Source organism: Salmo salar, chromosome 11, assembly GCF_965601325.2.
Source record: "Salmo salar chromosome 11, fSalSal1, whole genome shotgun sequence".
Lineage (NCBI taxonomy): Eukaryota > Metazoa > Chordata > Actinopteri > Salmoniformes > Salmonidae > Salmo > Salmo salar.
In genome coordinates, this window is record NC_138301.1 from 86,837,042 (window position 1) to 86,857,332 (window position 20,291).

The 20,291-nt window shown below is 43.5% G+C and overlaps 1 protein-coding gene across 1 annotated transcript in view; it reads right to left on the reverse strand.

The window, feature by feature from the left end:
- Nucleotides 1-235: 235 nt before the first annotated feature.
- The window catches only part of LOC106563053 (GDNF family receptor alpha-2), an 89,634-nt gene continuing 69,578 nt past the window's right edge, over nucleotides 236-20,291 (reverse strand). Inside the window, exons 6-10 of the mRNA XM_014128270.3 lie at nucleotides 9,076-9,185; nucleotides 8,305-8,445; nucleotides 7,893-8,077; nucleotides 6,885-6,932; nucleotides 236-6,470 (exon numbers count right to left, since the gene is read on the reverse strand). Coding sequence (XP_013983745.1) covers nucleotides 6,327-6,470; nucleotides 6,885-6,932; nucleotides 7,893-8,077; nucleotides 8,305-8,445; nucleotides 9,076-9,185 — 628 coding nt within the window. The 3' untranslated portion in view covers nucleotides 236-6,326. The remainder of the gene's footprint in view (nucleotides 6,471-6,884; nucleotides 6,933-7,892; nucleotides 8,078-8,304; nucleotides 8,446-9,075; nucleotides 9,186-20,291) is intronic.

Genomic DNA, 20,291 nt, shown 5'->3' on the forward strand with positions numbered 1-20,291 from the left:
CGAGCCCTGAATGTGGATTGGCTGACAGCCGTGGTATATCATGGTTGCGTCAAGCCTAAGAACAGCCCTTAGCTGTTCATAGGCTAAGAACACCCTCCCCCCCTCGGGCATTATTGCGTAAGTTTAATATAGTATTTGTGCTAAGTAAAACCATTGCTGATTGAAGTAGGAAAACACAGACAGACATCAGTCAGATCTCATGACATGTTCAGCCAAACACACAGAGAACTCAGGCGACGTTACAGAGGTTTTTATTGAGGCCTCTAGACACATATTTCATATACACTGCTGTAATTCCGTTAAAGCTTACATAGAAACCTGCACGTTATAAGCCTCCGCTCATCTCCTTTCTCCTCCTCTAACTTCTCTCATGTTCTCTCTCCCCTTCTCCTTCTCTCCTCCTCTCTTTTTTTCCCCTCTCTCTCCCGGCAGGAAAAGAAAAGATGACAAGTACAATAAGACCTGACACAAATGAGTGTTGGCACTACCAGTCTCCATAGCAACAGTTGTGTTACACACAACAAGTGTGTGTCACGTCCGCGTTTCGAGTCTCCAACATAGAAAAATACTCCACACAGTCTCAGAGGTATATTACACACAATTATAATACACACACACGCACTCACGCTCACACAGACGGATGCACGCAGACACGCACACACACACACACACACACACACAGCTATATAATACAAATGTATACACTCAAACTGCTGCACACAGTTGTGCAGTGAGACTTTTTTTTTAAATCATGTTTTTACATTGACTCCATTTTTCTTTTGCAATTCTCAACAACACAACTGAGATAGAAAACCACTTCAACTTACAATAGTGTTTGCAGAAGTCTGCAAGGTGTCATTGAGGTGGTGTTTATGCACGTGTGTGTGTGTGTGTGTGTGTGTGTGTGTGTGTGTGTGTAAGTCTGAAGTTTACATACACCTTAGCCAAATACATTTAAACTCAGTTTTTCACAATTCCTGACATTTAATCCTAATAAAAATTCCCTGTCTTAGGTCAGTTAGAATGTGAAATGTCAGAATAATAGTAGAGAGCATTATTTATTTCAGCTTTTATTTCTTCAGTGGGTCAGAAGTTTACATACACTCAATTGTATTTGGTAGCATTGCCTTAAAATTGTCAAACTTGGGTCAAACGTTTCGGGTAGCCTTCCACAAGCTTCCCACAATAAGTTGGGTGAATTTTGGCCCATTCCTCCTGACAGAGCTGGAGTAACTGAGTCAGGTTTGTTGGCCTCCTTACTCGCACACACTTTTTCAGTTCTGCCCACAAGTTTTCTATAGGATTGAGATCAGGGCTTTGTGATGGCCACTCCAATACCTTGACTTTGTTTTCCTTAACTTGTTAGGGCTAGGGGGCAGTATTGACACGGCTAGATAAAAAACGTACCCGATTTAATCTGGTTACTACTCCTGCCCAGTAACTAGAATATGCATATAATTATTGGCTTTTGGACAGAAAACACCCTAAAGTTTCTAAAACTGTTTGAATGGTGTCTGTGCGTATAACAGAACTCATATGGCAGGCAAAAACCTGAGAAAATTTCATGCAGGAAGTGACCTGTCTGACAAGGTGTCGTTCTTCTTGCCTCTGTTTATTGAAGACTGAGGATCTCTGCTATAACGTGACACTTCTTACGGCTCCCATAGGCTCTCAGAAGGCGGCAAAAAGCTGAATCGTGGCTTTGCAGGCTCTGGCTGAAAAAAAGTAGCGCGTTTGGGTAGTGGCTGGTTACAGTACTGTGAGACTCAGGCGCGTGCCCGCGTCGACCGAATGCTTTGTTTTCTTTCCTCTGTTTACCTAAACGCAGATTCCCGGTCGGAATATTATCGCTTTTTTACGAGAAAAATGGCATAAAAATGGATTTTAAACAGCGGTTGACATGCTTCGAAGTACGGTAATGGAATATTTAGAATTTTTTTGTCACGAATTGCGCCATGCTCGTGACCCTTATTTACACTTCGGATAGTGTCTAGAACGCACGAACAAAACGCAGCTATTTGGATATAACGATGGATTATTTTGGACCAAACCAACATTTGTTATTGAAGTAGCAGTCCTGGGAGTGCATTCTGATGAAGAACATCAAAGGTAATCAAACTTTTGTAATAGTAAATCTGACTTTGGTCAGGGCTAAACTTGGTGGGTGTCTAAATAGCTAGCCGTGATGGCTGGGCTATCTACTGAGAATATTGCAAAATGTGCTTTCACCGAAAAGCTATTTTAAAATCGGACACCTTGATTGCACAAAGGAGTTCTGTATCTATAATTCTTAAAATAATTATGTTTTTTGTGAACGTTTATCGTGAGTAATTTAGTAAATTCACCGGAGGTTTGCGGGGGGTATGCTAGTTCTGAACGTCACATGCTAATGTAAAAAGCTGGTTTTTGATATAAATATGAACTTGATTGAACAAAACATGCATGTATTGTATAACATAATGTCCTAGGGTTGTCATCTGATGAAGATCATCAAAGGTTAGTGCTACATTTAGCTGTGGTTTGGGTTTATGTGACATTATATGCTAGCTTGAAAAATGGGTGTCTGATTATTTCTGGCTGGGTACTCTGCTGACATAATCTAATGTTTTGCTTTCATTGTAAAGCCTTTTTGAAATCGGACAGTGTGGTTAGATTAACGAGAGTCTTATCTTTAAAATGCTGTAAAATAGTGATATGTTTGAGAAATTGAAGTAATAGCATTTCTAAGGTATTTGAATAACGCGCCACAGGATTCAACTGGCTGTTGAGTAGGTGGGACGAACTCGTCCCGCCTAGCCCAGAGAGGTTAATTAGGGATAGGCGTCCCGTCAACGGGACAGTTGTAAATCATGCAGCGCCTTGCGTCATGATCGCAGATTTTAGAGTAACAACAATTGTCGATACATAGAAGTAGAAGTGTCTTATATCGGCTGAAAGCTTACATTTTTTGTTAATATAACTGCACTGTCCAATTTGCAGTAGCTATTACTATGAAGAAATGCCATGCTATTGTTTGAGGAGAGCTCCTAACAACAAAACACTTTTTTTCACCGCGATAGGTTTGATAAATTCACCTCTGAAGGTGAAATGTTTACTTACATTCTAAAATCTTGCTCTGATTTATCATCCAAAGGGTCCCAGAGATAACATGAAGTGTCGTTTTGTTAGATAAAATTATTTTTCATATCCTAAAAAGGTCTATATAGCATGCACGATCATTTTTTATTTCCACTCCAAAGAAGGGAATCTGTGAAAATCTAACCCTAAACGTTGTTTCAACCAGACAAATGACACTTGTATGTATTCCTTAGAGATCCTAGAACGTAACCAGACTTCACTATATCATTAGGGGTTTAGTATATCCTATAGGACACCATATTTGGTCAGAGAGCGACGCCTTCAGGGCACGCCGATGACACGGGCGGCCTTCACTTGAACGACTAACTTTGTCAAATAAGCACCAGTCGCGGTAACACAAAGCTAGCTAGATAGCCAATGAGCTGGGCTTTACGGGAGTATCCGGAAACCCTGTATATGTCGTAAAATGTAGCTACTAACCTTGTACGACAGCATACATTTTCCTTTTGGACAAAGATTCTAAGAATATTCAGAGTTGTGAAGTTATGAAAACTGGATGTTTTGCAAATGTTGAACTTATATTATTATATGGCTACTAATACTGGAAAAGCTAAATCAAAGTCCAAGTATACAGATTTGATTATATTCTTGCAGAAAAATGTAATATGAATGCAAATGTCTCTCACGATTTGTCCAAATGTACCTGGGTGACTTCACACTAAACGTCATGTAGCTCGCTCATACTTCACGTTATCCGTCTTAAACTTTGCAACTACACTGCTGCCATCTTGTCGACACCATCGGAATTACAACCAGAGTGATTGCTGGAACTGGAACCTATCTCTTTCATTTCAAAGATTGTGTTTTTTTCTTTGTATTTTCTTCTACCAGATCTATTGTGTTATATTCTGTTTCCTACATTCAATTCACATTTCCACAAACTTCAAAGTGTTTACTTTCGAATGGTACCAAGAATATGCATATCCTTGCTTCAGGGCCTGAGCTATAGGCAGTTAGATTTGGGTTTGTCATTTAGGCAAAAATTTAAAAAAGGGGGCTATCCCTAAGAAGTTTTAAGCCATTTTGCCACAACTTTGGAAGTATGCTTGGGGTCATTGTCCATTTGGAAGACCCATTTGTGACCAAGTTTTAACTTCCTGACTGATGTCTTGAGATGTTGCTTCAATATATCCACCTCATTTTCCTCCCTCATGATGCCATCTATTTTGTGAAGTGCACCAGTCCCTCCTGCAGCAAAGCACCGCCACAACATGATGCTGCCACCAACGTGCTTCACGGTTGGGATGGTGTTCTTCGGCTTGCAAGCGTCCCCTTTATCCTCCAAACACAATGATGGTCATTATGGCCAAACAGTTCTATTTTTGTTTCATCAGACCAGAGGACATGTCTCCAAAAAGTACGATCTTTGTCCCCATGAGCAGTTGCAAACCGTAGTCTGGCTTTTTTATGGCGGTTTTGGAACAGTGGCTTCTTCCTTGCTGAGCGGCCTTTCAGGTTACGTTGATAAATGACTTGTTTTACTGTGGATAAAGATACTTTTGTACCTGTTTCCTCCAGCATTTTCACAAGGTCCTTTGCTGTTGTTCTGGGATTGATATGCACTTTTCACACTAAAGTACGTTCATCTCTAGGAGACAGAATGCGTCTCCTTCCTGAGCGGTATGACAACTGCGTGGTCCCATGGTGTTTATACTTGCATACTATTGTTTGTACAGATAAACGTGGTACCTTCAGGTGTTTGGAAATTGCTCCCAAGGATGAACCAGACTTGTGGAGGTCTACAATTTTTTTCTGAGGTCTTGGCTGATTTCTTTTGATTTACCATGATGTCAAGCAAAGAGGCACTGAGTTTGAAGGTAGGCCTTAAAATACATCCACAGGTACTCCTCCAATTGACTAAAATGATGACAATTAGCCTATCAGAAGCTTCTAAAGCCATGACATCATTTTCTGGAATTCTCCAAGCTGTTTAAAGGCACAGTCAACTTAGTGTAAACTTCTGACCCACTGGAATTGTGATACAGTGAATTATAAGTGAAATAATCTGTCTGTAAACAATTGTTGGAAAAATTACTTGTGTCATGCACAAAGTAGAATTCCTAACCGACTTGCCAAAACTATAGTTTGTTAATAAGAAATTTGTGGAGTGGTTGGAAAATGAGTTTTTAATGACTCCAACCTAAGTGTATGTAAACTTCCGACTTCAGCTGTATGTATGTATGTATGTATGTATGTACGTATGTACGTATGCATGTCTGTACGTATGTATGTATGTACGTATGTATGTATGTATGTATGTATGTATGTATGTATGTATGTATTTGAATGTGTGTTCGCACGTGTGTATGTGTTAACCCTGTCTACCAGGCAGTGAGGACTATAGGGAGCGAGAGAGAGAGATGCAGGGGTGTGATTTGTGTCTGTGAAGGTGATGTGTATTACTGAGGTAAGAGACAGGAACAGTCCCGCCTCTCTTGACTTTCTGCTCCAATCACGATAGAGTCAGTACTGTCCGGTCCAATGTCAGTATAGTCCATTCAATCAAAGTATATAGTCACTGGCGCTAGCACATTAGTCCTCTCCTTGATTGTTAGTCTGTCCCATTCGCCGCACTTGAGGTTTACAGTCTCTTTTAAAATGTGTATGAGCATGAATTTCTGGAGGTGCGGTCTCCCATTAGATTATTTTAACAAGTGCGTCTGTTGGCAGCACACTTCACAAGCTCATTGTACTCTCTACCAGTTAAGACATCAGAACTGCCAGCTCAGCCAAAGTGTCTATGCACTCAGAAACGCATCAATACAAAGTATGGTAATGTAGAACTCAGTCCTCAATGTTTCGGGTAGGAGAATAGGACAGAATCAGAGGCTCAAGTCTCTCTGGTGATCCATCAAAACATCCTTCAGTCGATCCAGCATCTGTCTCGTGTTCTCTCTATTGTTCTCTTTCTCTCTCTCTGTGCTGTAGGATCAGGGCCCATCTCTTCTCTCTCCCCTCCTCTCTTATCCTCATCATCTCCTCACTTCTCCTCTCCATTCTCACTTTGCTCCTCTCTTATCCTCTGCTCTCCTCTTCTCCCGGCTCTTCTGTTGATGTTGTGGTTGTTGTTTTGGTTGACATGGTAGTGGAGGATGAGATGTCACAGAAGTCCCTGTGCGTGGCGTTCTAGCTTCCTGTCTGACCCCGAAGACGGGGTTTATAGATTAGGGGTCAGGTAAGTATGTATGCTACAGAGCCTGGAGCAGAAGCCCCAGCATGGTCACATACACACTCACACACCCTCTCACACCCAGGGGTCCAGAGGCTGCTGCAGAGCGCTGGGCTCTCCCCTCCTCTCCCTCAGAATCCACAGAACCCTGGGCCAATAACGCCTGAGAGGGAGAGAGAGGGGGGGGGGGGGGGGGGGGGTAAAGAGAGGTCATGTAAAGGTAATATGAGAGAGAGAATTAGTCATCTGATGTAAATGTGCTTTGAAAAGAGAGAGAAGACGAGGGAAAGAGCAGCATGACAGGATTGAGTTATGAGTGGATAGATGGATGGATGAACATAGTGATGAAGATGTTTATAGATGGATGGACAGAGTAGATGGAGATGCAGAGAAGAGTAAAGCAGATATGACAGATGGACAGAACGTGGAGGAGGAGGAGAGGGAAATGGACAGTGTTACGGAGGAGGAGGAGAGATGGAGGGCTGCTGCTTTCAGAAAACCTGTTATGAGTTCTGTCACAGTCAAAGAGACACACACACTTACACACACACACCAATGCGCAAACACTCATGCTCACCTCTTCACACTCGAAGTCATTGGAAGGAATGCACTTTTGTCCTCCCTCCTGGAAAAAAACCCACACCGTCAGCATCGACTTACACACAGCATAAGCAACAACACACACATACACACATATATTGTAGATGGATCCTCACATTATCAGCTCATGATTTAAATACAGTTACAGAAGAAGGAGAGAATGAAGACTGTGATTAACTCCTCACACTGCCAGAGGGACAGTGTGTGTCACACACACACCAACACACACTCTCTCTCTCTCTCGCTCGCTCGCGCCAAAGTCTGCAGTTATCTCCCTCTACCATCAGCCCCTCTCGGGGTCTCATTAGCATATCCCTGCCCGTCGCCTGGGTGGGAGAGCCAATCAGATCTTATCTCCTCTCAGAACAGGAAGAGCTCTTTTCATGGCCAGGAAATCAAGAGAATAATAGAGAGCAGAGAACTGAGAGATAAATAACGAGTATAACAAACACACTCACACACACACACACCCTCCCCCCGAACCTCTTCGTGATCAGTCTGAATGTCAGGGGTTCTGTGCAGGAGACAGAAGTCCTGGGATTAGACCGCCAGCTGCAGGCCTTTGACAGTTTAAACTTACAGTCCAGTATACACACACACACACACACACACACACACCCACACACACACACACACACACACACACACACACACACACACACACACACACACACACACACACACACACACACACACACACACACACACAGACACACACACACACATCCATGTACACACAGCATGAATATTTCCATCCATCTCACGGTTACCCTGATGTATTCTGTCCGTGTGTGTATTTTCCCTCCAGCCTCCATCCCAGTTAGGGAATATTTAGAACGTCAGGACTAGATATTTCCTCAGCTGGTCAAGTGTCAAATGATTAAATAATTTATACATGTTGCTCCCTATACACTATGAAAGTAGATACGTCACATGAACTAACGTCACTATTGATAACCATTGACACGCACACACAGGCACACACCTTAAGGTTGGCACAGGTTGAGAAAACACAAGCGCTATCCAGAGGCTTGACGTCATTGGCTTGGAGAGAGGGAGCGGGCTTAGAGTTGAGGGGTGGCTGTATGGGAGGAAAGGGCGTGGCCAAAGACTCTGTGACGGGTAGTACACTCCCCTCTGATCCATAGCCAAACGCTTGGATGGAATTCTCTACAGAAACAGGCAGGAGAGAGAGAGAAGAAGAGAGAAGAGAGAGGCAAGATGGAGTGCAGGTATTACAGCTAGGTCACTGTCAGAAAAAGAAACACAGAGGAACACAACAAAAAACACACACACACACACACACACACACACACACACACACACACACACACACACACACACACACACACACACACACACACACACACACACACACACACTTGCATTCCACTCACTGAGGCAGGTGTTGTGTGTGAAGTCTCTGAGGAAGGCATCACACTCCTGTTCCTGGTTGCCAGTCCCTCTGCAGGAGCACCAGGGAGAGATGGTGCTGTTACTGGGACTGCTGTCCATGTAGTTAGGAGTCACATCAGACCCTGGACAGAGGGAGGGAGTAGACAATATTCAGAACCAAGAGTACGTTTGAAGAACACTTCTGCTGGGATAGAAAACCCTTTTAAATGGAGAGAGGAAGCCAAACTCTAGTGGACTACGGCATATTTAGGCATATTTGAAATGGTGAAATTATGGCAAGGGGTGACATTTAATTTACATAGCAATTTCCTACCATCCACTTGGGGCAACGCGAGCCCCTAATACCATCTAGTTGGCTTGCGACCAGCCAGGGCTTTGGGGATCGGGTTGAGAATGGTCTTCAACCGAGCATCGCGTTTTCAACCCCAGTGCTAGGCAATCGTTTAGTAACATTTTTTTTTCTGTTTTAAACCTATCCCAAACCTTAACCCCAACCGTAACCACTCGGAATTAATGCCAAAGAATAACTCCAATTCCTAAATTGAACAAAAATCAAGGTTAGTTTCGGTTTTAATTTCGCACAGTTTTACTAAAATACAGAAAATGATGTGGAACACTCCATGATCTTCAGACGGCCCCACACGCCATATTTAAAATGGCAAGCCATGTCATATCTCTGTATCTGCAGTTATGGTAAGGTATGGCGTTTTCTTTGGTGATTGAGTTGTGAGAGTGTGTGTGTATGTACTCACCAATGAGGCCTACGTAGGCCATTAGGCAGCCGTGGTAGTTATCATGGGGACAGCTATTGATGGAGTGACCAGTCATCTGACAGGTGGTATGGAAATCAGCCAGTCTTGACCTACATGCACACACACGGGCAAATGTAAAACCTTCATCGTAATATCGCCATTTTAGCATTTCAACCGAAGGAACTTAAACATTATGGACACCTTCCTAATATTGAGTTGGTCACCCCACTTTTGCCCTCAGAACAGCCTCAATTCGTCAGGACGTGGATTCTGCAAGGCGTCGAAAGCGTTCCACAGGGATGCTGGCCCATGTTGACTCCAATGCTTTCCACAGTTGTGTCAAGTTGGCTGGATGTCCTTTGGGTGGTGGACCATTCTTGATACACACGGGAAATGTTGAGCATGAAAAATCCAGCAGTGTGTGCATGAAAAACCCAGCAGCTTTGCAGTTGATTGAAATGGATTTAACAAGTGACATCAATAAGGGATCATAGCTTTCACCTGGATTCACCTGGTCAGTCTATGTCATGGAAAGAGCAGGTGACCATAATGTTTTGTACATACAGGAATTGTATATGCAGGAATCAAACCCACAACCCTAATATTGCCAGCATCATGCTCTAACCCACTAAGCCATTGGAACCACCCACTATAGTACTTACAGTAAGCATTATGAAAATATTGTAAGGCTATTTTATGGGAGATATTATTGTTTTCTGTAGTTCTAAAATAAGGTGAATCAGTTGTTTTGAATTACAAGGGTTATTGATTATCTACCCAGCAACTACTTTTTGCTGTTGAAGAGTCTCGATCCCAACCTACCATCCATTCTCACAGTCCACTCCAATTGATTTGAGAGGGAAAATAATCGACTTCGACACAAGCCAATGACAATGGAAGGTTGGATAAAAACTACATCGCATTCACATGTTACCTCAGACAAAGTAAGCTGTCTTTCATTGCATTGTGAATGAGGCTATGTAAGAGAGACGGTGTTAGCCAAGGCCAAACAGTAGCTATCTGCTTTGTACTGTAGAGTGTCAGACACCTCCGCAGGCATAGGTAGCCAGTGGAAAAAGAACCGCACAGAGATCATTATTTGCTTTACATTTTCAGTCTCTCACGGGGAAGGGAAGGGAAAGTGAGCCGAGCATAAATGTCCTGTTGATACCTTCCAGTTTTGTCTCAATGCCCATTAAAAAAACCACCAAGGACGTTCAAAGTCGCCGCTGTGCACTCAAACAAGAAACTCAAAAGAGAAACTCAAAAGAGAAACAAAAAGGGCCTTTCTCAGTTGTAGAACATTTCCCTCATCCGGTCTTCCTCGATTCCAATTAGAGTTATTTTCAATTTTATGTCCTAAATGGCACCTTATTCCCTATATTGTGCACCACGTTTGACCAGAGCCATATGGACCCTGGTCAAAAGCAGTACACTATTTCTTTCTGCCCTACCATTAACATGAAAAACACATATTTCTATATGACATCAGCTTCCTAGCTTGGTATAGGGTGTCCAATCAAAAACACATATTTTGACCAATGGGTAATTGTGTAGATAATCCTCTAAGAAAACAAATGGCCAAAACGTCATGGCTCTATCATAATTCGTTCAACATTTATTGGCGTTTTTCCCATTGTTGGATGGTCAAAATAAGGGTGACTAAATCAATGGAGGCCAGAGAAAAAAAAGTGGTCATACATCAGGTATAGGGGTCTGAGTGTAGCTGGTGCAGAGGAGTCAGGCGCAGGACAGCAGAGATGAGTAACACAAGTAACTTTACTCAAATATTCCAATAACATGTCGTAATACCGAGCCAACAATAACGGACCGAACATACATAAAACAATCACGCACCAAAACTATGGGGAAAACAGAGGGTTAAATAATGAACATGTAATTGGGGGAATTGAAACCAGGTGTGTAAAACAAAGACAAAACAAATAGAAAATGAAAAGTGGATCGGCAATGGCTAGAAGGCCGGTGACGTCGACCGCCGAATGCCGCCCAAACAAGGAGAGGGACCGACTTCGGGCGGAAGTCATGACATCAGGAAAATAGCATGGAGTCAGCTAGGTTAGATGCTGTGCGAGAATTAAGGCTACCTGGTAGGCTTACCATTGAACTCGTCTTCTCAAATCCGGAGAACATAATCAATATAGAGGTAAGATAGATATCGATTTTGAAACATGACATGCAGCATTTTCATACACTATGTGTACAATACCAGTCAAAAGTTTGGACACACCTACTTATTCAAGGCTTTTTCTTTATTCTTACAATTTTCTACATTATAGAATAATAGTGAAGACATCAAAACTATGAAAGAACACATGGAACCATGTAGTAAGCAAAAAAGTGTTAAACAAATCAAACTGTATTTTCCAACCATCTTGAAGGAGTTCCCACATATGCTGAGCACTTGTTGGCTGCTTTTCCTTCACTCTGCGGTCCAACTCATCCCAAACCATCTCAATTGGGTTGAGGTTTGGTGATTTGATGCAGCACTCCATCACTCTCCTTGGTCAAATAGCCCTTACACAGCCTGGAGGTGTGTTTTGGGTCATTGTCCTGTTCAAAATCAAATGATAGTCCCACTAAACGCAAACCAGATGGAATGGCATATTGCTGCAAAATGCTGCGATAATTAACTTTTAACAAGGCACACCAGTTCATTGAAATGCATTCCAGGTGACTACCTCATGAAGCTCCCGAGTGGTGCAGTGGTCTGAGGTACTGCATCTCAGTGCTAAAGGCGTCACTACAGACCCTGGTTCGATCCTGGGCTGTATCACAACCAGCTGTGATCGGGAGTCCCATAGGGTGGTGCACAATTGGCACAGCGTTGTCCAGGTTAGGGGAGGGTTTGGCCGGGGTAGGCCATCATTGTAAAATAAGAATGTGTTCTTAACTGACTTGCCTAGTTAAATAAAGGTAAAATAAAAGGCTGGTTGAGAGAATGCCAAGAGTGTGCAAAGTTATCATCAAGGCAAAAGGTGGCTACTTTGAAGAATCTCAAGTAGAAAATATATTTTGATGTGTTTAACACTTTTTGGTTACTATATGAATCCATATGTTCCGTATGTTTGCTTACTACATGATTCCACAATGGCAATTGTCTTCACTGACATTTTCAACCTCTCCCTCTGTAATACCTACATGTTTCAAACAGACCATCATAGCACTGTGCCCAAGAAAGGGAAGGTAAACAGCCTGAATTATTACTGCCCCTAGAATCATGTACGTAGCCATGAAGTGCTTTGAAAGGCTGGTCATGGCTCACATCAACACCATCATGCCAGAAACCCTAGACCCACTCCAATTCGCACACCGCCCCAACAGATCCACAGATTACGTCATCTCTATCGCACTTCACACTGCACTCCTTTCCCACCTGGACAAAGGGGACACCTATGTGAGCATGCTGTTCATTGACTACAGCTCAGCATTCAACGTCATAGTGCCCACAAAGCTCATCACTAAGCTGGGACTAAACACATCCCTCTGCAACCGGATACTGGACTTCCTGATGGGCCGCCCCCAGGTGTTAAGGGTAGGCAACAACACATCTTCCACGCTGATGCTCAACACTGGGGCCCTTCAGGTGTGTGTGCTTTGTTCCCTCATGTACTCCCTGTTCACCCATGACTGTGTGGGAAAGCATGACTCCAACAATCATGACTCATTAAGTTGGCTGGTGACACAACAGTGGTAGGCCTGATCACTGACAATGATGAGACAGCCTATAGGGAGGAGGTCAGAGACTTGGCAGTGTGGTGCCAGAACAACAACCTCCCTCTCAATGTGAGCAAGACAAAGGAGCTGATTGTGGACTATAGGAAAAGGAGGGCCGAACAGGCCCCTATTAACATTGAAGGGACTGAAGTGGAGCGGGTCGAGAGTTTCAATTTCCTTGGTGTCCACATCACCAACAAACTATCATGGTCCAAACACACCAAGACACTTGTGAAGAGGGCATGACAACACTTTTTCCCCTTCAGGAGAGGGGGATGGGTCCCCAGATGCCCAAAAAGTTCAACAGCTGCACCATCGAGAGCATCCTGACCGGTTGTATCACAGCCTGGTGTCATGACGTTGGCCTGTGGGTAAGGTTTATGACCCCCCCCCCCATAAATACCTTTCTCCCTTCCCCTCTCTGACCCAACTGAAGGACTTGAATAGCCTGTGTTAAATATAGAGAGTCTGGGAACATCAAACAAATGTGGAAAAGGAACCATATTTTGGTAATAAAACCAGTTGGAAATATGCTTGGGAACGTAATGAGTAAGTATGTCAGTTCGGTTGTCATCTGAGACATTATGACTGATGACAGGACGACATAAACTGTACCTGAGAAAGTATACACCCTCTAGTTATCAGAGTAACATGGAATTGTTATGCAATTGAAATGTTTGATATTGAAATAGTTTGTTAGGAGATTAAATGTAATTTTAGCTTCCAAATGAGAGATTTGGGTTTTCATAAGGAAAGTGCCCTGCTTGATCAGTGGCCCACCCCTGTGAAGAGGAGGGGTTATAAACGATGAAACACATCCTTCCCCCTCTCCACTATATAAGCCTTTGACGAAAAGATAACCAGGTTGTTCCAGTACGTGAGGTCTGCAGCCTCTACGTTAGAAGGACACACGTCAAGTACAGAACTAAGCCAACCTCGGCGTGAGCTTTGGTGGCGAATGGTATGAACTTTGAGCTTATTCACTACAGAAGTGATACTTCCTAGCTGTTGAGTTAGCAGCGGCCGCTGTAGACGTGGGCTAGGAAAGGACGGACGACGGAGCCAGTCTAACAACGAACAGACGAAGATACCACCACGTATCCAATTTACCACCAGAGACATTCTTCCTAGGACAGGAAGATCTGTTGGCCAACCCGGCCAGCATCTACGACCAATCTACCGAAGCGCAGCTCAGAGTAAATATTTATTGCATTTTCCTTTTCCAAATGGGCGGTAATTTAGAATGCATAAGATAATGTATTTACGATAGCATAGCTGCTGTTTCTTCGTTCCTAAGTCTTCCCGCTCTTTCATTCAAGCCCAACCCCCTTTCCTTTGTGTAACCAGCCATGATACAGGTTCCGTCCACCAGGACGTTTTCTGTATGACATCATTTGTATTCTGTGTATATGTAATTCTGTGTGATTAGGTATTTAGTAAATAAATAATTAAAGCCAATTTTACAGTGCCTTCTCCACTTGTTAGCAAGAGTATACTCTGCTTCCTAAGAATTTAACATTGTACAATGATCCGAAAAGTGTCTGAACAGACATATTTGGCGCACCCTGTGTGGACTCTAAAACTAGGCCGCACGTTTGGGTAATTTCGACATATTGAGCCCCCGTGCGAGGAATCTAAAATAGGATGACGCTTTCATTTTGATTCAGCCTATATAAAATTGGAAAGCAGATTACATAATATACCAAGTTTATTATATACATTATGGGAATTGTAGACCAGAATTATTGGTGCGTGTGTGCTCTGGAGAATCGCCTCCGTGTTGTGCTCTGACATATTCAGTGGCGAGCATAAGCTATACAGTTCTGTATGAGGGCTGATAAAGCTATCTGAGAAATAGCGCGTTTGGCCAAACGCTGGGCTATTTCTGCCTCGCACGTTTCAGACGCGTGTTGGCTAGGTCATTATTAATTTCTCGAGCGAGGACAAAGAGCCAGCTGATTGAAATTTAGGAGAGATTAGCTTGACCAGCGATAAGTATCTCTCTGTCTCTCTCGCGTTTCGATGCGAGTAGACCACGGTGCATTTCGTTGTTTGCCGCGAGTTCCGGTTAAAACATCGTCAAATATCGCCGAAAAGGGTTTGAACATAATACGTTATAAGTAAAACCTTTCCCTTGCCAAGGGAATCCTATGTTGTGCATTTTTCAGGCATAAAGTAGCATTAGCTTGCTCGAGATGCTAAGCTAACAAAAGGGAAAACAGCCATTTTGTTTTGTGCCACATTGTAAATCCTCCGCCTTGCTGAACGGAAGTCCCGCCCTGGGTACCTCCGCTTGATTTCAGCGTGTGCCAGCAGGGACCTCTGAAGAGTCACCAGTACTTTCCTTCAAGAAGAATTAGTCAGGTGACACTCAAGTCGTTACTCGTGATATCCAGACGGATATCGATGTCTTATTCAATTGAACTAATAAGTGAAATTGCCAGATTTACATTTACATTTCTAAATGAGACATTGTAATCTTTTTTCCACATTAACCTAGATGAATAAACCTCTCAGGTTAATTAAAGTTTAAATCCCAAATAGCCTATACAGGTTTGATTTATCATTAAAATGTATCAATCAGTAAAATGTGGTTTTTGCAAAACCCATTCAGTAATCCAGTACTGACAAAAGTCCCGCCCCCGCGGGAATCCCATGTGGCTTCGGCCCAAGGAAGAAGTGTACCATAGTGGGGAGTGTTCACAACATTTGATCTACTGTTTACACTTATGATATCCAATCAATGGAGAAGGTATGGATTATCATCTCATTCAATTTAATAAGTTAAATTGTTGAACATACCTTAATGTTCTTGCAATCAAATGAGACACTTTTAAACTTCCCATATTAACCTGGATGAAGCAACCTCTCAGGTTAATTCAAGTTTAATACCCAGATAGCCTACCCAGGTAGGATTAATCATTGGCATTGATTAATTAATTAAATTTGCTTTTGCAAATTCATTCACGTCCAACTTCCACATTACTGGTACAGTACTGATGGTTCGTCAACATCTATAAATAGATTAAACTTGTCTTTGCAGCTTCCAATAAATTCCAAAGCCAAACATTGAAAAAAAAAAAATAGGAACATTTTTCCTCAACATTTTTCTAATAATGTGCAAGCTACCAAAGGAGGTGGTCACCACTCCTCCGCTAATTAGTGAACCTCCACCCATAAAAGGATTGATCTCTGACCTCAGCAGGGATACCAACCCTAATTATGACATTAGCGAAAACACAGCCGAAATTGCGAACGCTCTCCAAAATCAACCATCAAACACAGGCTTTGTGACGGTTCTCTCCACTTTAGCACTTATGTATTGCCATCAAAGGTTGGCATCGGTCCAATACCACAGTGCACAGCTGAAGCACGTGCAAGACATGGCTAACATGAGGGCACAGGTGGAGAGAACTGAGCAACTATTGACAAAAGCAGGAAATGAAAACATTCTGCTAGTCGATGAACTGCGTTTGAAATCGGAAGAATTAAAAGTAATTGCAAATACTTATGACGATGAACGAGCACAAACTCTCCAACAAAATCATCGTCTGCAGGAACAACTCGATTTAGCCAAAACTAAATGCGATGTAGTTCACGCCAAACTAGATAAATCTGTCGAGTTATCTACAAACAGGAACGCGCAATTTGATAACATGCAGGCAGTTTTGTTGAACGTTACTCAAGGTAACAATGTTCTACTCCAAATTCTGCAGACCAAAGACGATCAGTTGATGAACACAATGACAAAGTTGGATGACAAATCAGAAGAACTTATTGAAGTTGCTGACCAAATGAATGATGAGAGAACTCAGGTGATGAGGATGGAAATATTGATTTCTAAGCAAGCAGAGGAAATCTCATCACTGAATCTCTCGCTCCGTACTCGAGACCTCTATCTGCAAACCATGACAGATAAGTTTGAGACCGAAAGGAGCAGGTGTGACACTCACGTGTCCAAAATTGGTACTCTAAGTGCTCAAGTGGACTCTGCAATGCAGCAGAAGACCACCCTTAGGTACCATCTGGAGGAAGTCCAGAATGGTCACGCTCTACAGCATGACTACCCATCCAAGCAACCGGAGTCCGGTTCTCAAAGGAGTGAAGACGATAGGTTTCAGACATTGCCTCCATCATGTGACCCTCAGTCTTCTCCTCTTGGCCATTCGGCACTGAGTAATATGGAGCCTCTTGGCCAACAAAGCCAAATCTTGGCTTCTCCTCTTGGCCTGTCGGCCCCAATTTCTCCCCAGGATGAAGCCAACCCTCTCCGCCCGCTTGGTGCGGAATACCTTGACAAACTCGTCAAGAATTTCCCCACCTTTGACCCCGTTCCAGGTCAGCCAAACGATACTGAGACGTTCCTAGCTGACATAGAGGACGCGTTGGGTGGCTACCCGAATGCTACGGGTTCTGACAGGGTTTACCTGTTGAAGCGAACGTCGAATAGACACGTGACAAGGTTCATTCGCCTACAACAGCAACACGTGCTAAATGACTACGCTAAACTTGCCACAGCTTTGAAATTAGAATTCAGTGGTTCTGCGACTCGCAAACACGATAGCTCACTGGCTAACACGGTCAAACAAGCTCGGAACGAACACCCACAAGCTTTCTATCATAGGCTTCGTTCAGCTTACTTTGGCCTACTCACGGATACAGGAATGGAAGAGCTGTTACCATTCAAACAAATGTTTCTGTCGAACATATATCCCACCTTCATTACCTACTTGGGCCCTGCAGCCCACGTTGGCTTGCCTATCTTACAACTCAGAGAGCTTGCAAGCACAGCTTTTGAGGCATCAAAAGCTCGCAACGCTAAGAGCCCTGACCAATCGGTTTTGAAGTTTGACCAGGAGCACTCACTCCAGTTAGAGGGTGCATTATCAGGTATTGGAGCGTCGAGAGCTGACGCACAACAACAGTTTCTACCACGAAACCATGATTCCAATAACCGCCGCGGTCGAAATAACTGTAAAGTACGTCGCCTTCAAAACGACTACCGCTACAATCGACCTGTTCGCTACGTTCCTGCACCCAACCCACACACAGTGTCAGAACACAAGGGTAACAAAGGGTTGAAGGACGATCAAAACGTAGACCAATGTTCTCCAGAAGTTCCACTACGTGAAGAACTAAAGCTAGAACAATTTGAGAAAAGGGTAAAAGATAAGTCACAAGGACTAGACGGGGAATTACCGGACACCAGGTCCGCAGAAATTAACACCCATAGCAAGGACGTTAAAGTTCAAATTTCTCCCGCTCTCATTCAAGACCCTATCCAGGGCCCGCTTGATCAAGAAACAAGCCCCCGGGCTTTGTCTGTAAACTCTGATACAAAAGTTGCGAAGAAAAAGGTAAAACGCTTCGTTAAAGCCAAGCCCACTCAAAATCGGAAAAGTCAATCTGCTTCCACCTTGAACAGAAATGGCACATCACGTCGTTGCGAACGACCACTCCACTTTGTGGGGAATATGTCCACTAACCACGAATCTAAACGGCCATACCTGGAAACAGTCCGGGAGGACTGCTTAACTTGTCATGCGCTAATTGATTCGGGTGCGACAATATCACTTATCTCTCAAACATTGTTTGATGATCTCAAAAGGGCTTTGAAGCCAACTAAACGTTGGTTAAAAGTGGAACAATGCGAAACTACACTTCGAGGGGTCACTCAGACTACCTCGCCTCTCACGTTGAAAGTCATGCTGAAACTACACTTCAAGAACGTATCGCTCGTTCACCCTGTGTATGTTACCAGCCTCGAAACTGTACCCCTGCTACTTGGAGCAGACTTGATGGATCGATTACTCCCATTGATGGATTGGAAAACCAACCAGCCACAGTGCCTTCTCCACTGACCAAACTGTCTTCCCCTAACGCTAGCTGCAACGCAGTCATTCACGAGGGGTATCTGTCGAAAGCACCCCTTGGGAAAAAGACGTTTAGAAACCTCTTGGTGCAGAATCCGATCCAAGGAGATATTACGATATCTCGACACATTCCATCAGCCAATCTGATTGACCATTCTTTTCATGATTTCGAGCCAGCTGTCTCTGTGAATGAGCAACTTCCCTCCTCCTTGCAGTCGTGCAATACGGTAGTTGAGATGAACTTCTCTTGCCCTTCGGACACTTCCGCAAGCACTGCGGCCGTCTCAGCAAGAAAAACATTGATGCGCAGAGTATACTCTGCTTCCGATGATACACCTTCCGCTTTGTGGGGGACTGTCAACCCTTACAATGACACTAATGGCGTCAGTCCAGCAACTGACCCGATGACTCCCACTGGTGAAACACTTTGCGATATCACAGACCGATATCCTTGTCTCAGTTTGCAGGTACTGAAGAGGTTGCCACCAGCGGACGCGGTGGTGACTGACATACCTCGACAGCCACTGAGTGCTTTGAAGCACAAACACCAAGAGATTTGGTTGAAAGGTTACAGCCATTCTCATAATAACGCGGCCACTGACAACTCGTACATAGGGTCCGACCTTTTCGTTTGCGCCTCTGACACCAACACCACCCGCTGGTGGGGGGGTCCCGAGACACAAAGGGGGGGAATAGTAGCCCAGACCCATGATGAGCCTCATCGAGGCCGGTGGGGGGGTCGAGGCTACGGACAACACCGTACGAGGCCACCAGAGCATAAATCAAATCTAGTTGTATACTCCCCTATGAGAACAGTGAGGAGCAGACAGACCCCTAGACGGGGATTATCTTAGAACACATCTAAGATAGTACTGAGGTGTACCACACTGGTCGTAAAGGAAGTCCAATGGACTTGTCCACCTCCAAAACAAATGGCAACAATAATCATTCCTTGCCATGTGTAGGTTCAACTACAATACAACTAGTAATATGCTCCAATCATGTGTTCCGGTAGATAATATTTCAGAATAAATCGGTAGGACAACTGGACCCCTTGAATACCAGTACCAATACCACAGTCAGTCCAGCAACACTCAGTAAGAGGATTAGTAACCTCACAAGTTAAATTGCTATTGATAATAGTGACATAGGAGTCACAGAGTGCAACACGGGGAAGGGAATCTCCATTGCACTCTTCCAATGGTAAACACATGCCACTAATAAATAGAACCCTCCGTTCAGGAGAAAAGCTATTAGAAGTCATGAACCATGATCACACCACGTATGACTGGTCCAATACTTAAAGAGTACTTCTGTCGTGAGGTTAGCTCCTCCGTGGATAACATAGCTATGAAATAGACTTCATACCTATCGCCACTACAATAGTGGAAGACACAGTGACTTGTAGAAAAACTACTACAGACTCCCTTGACACCAATTCTGACTGACCTCCAGGCATTGACCTGAAAATTACCTGACTACGTCAGACTCATTTTGAAGAAGTTGTAATCTGCCAGGATACTTGGTTTTCTTCCCTTGACATGCGCGATTGTGTAAGCATAAACACACATGCACAACGGAACATCCAATTAGGATTTATGCTAACTT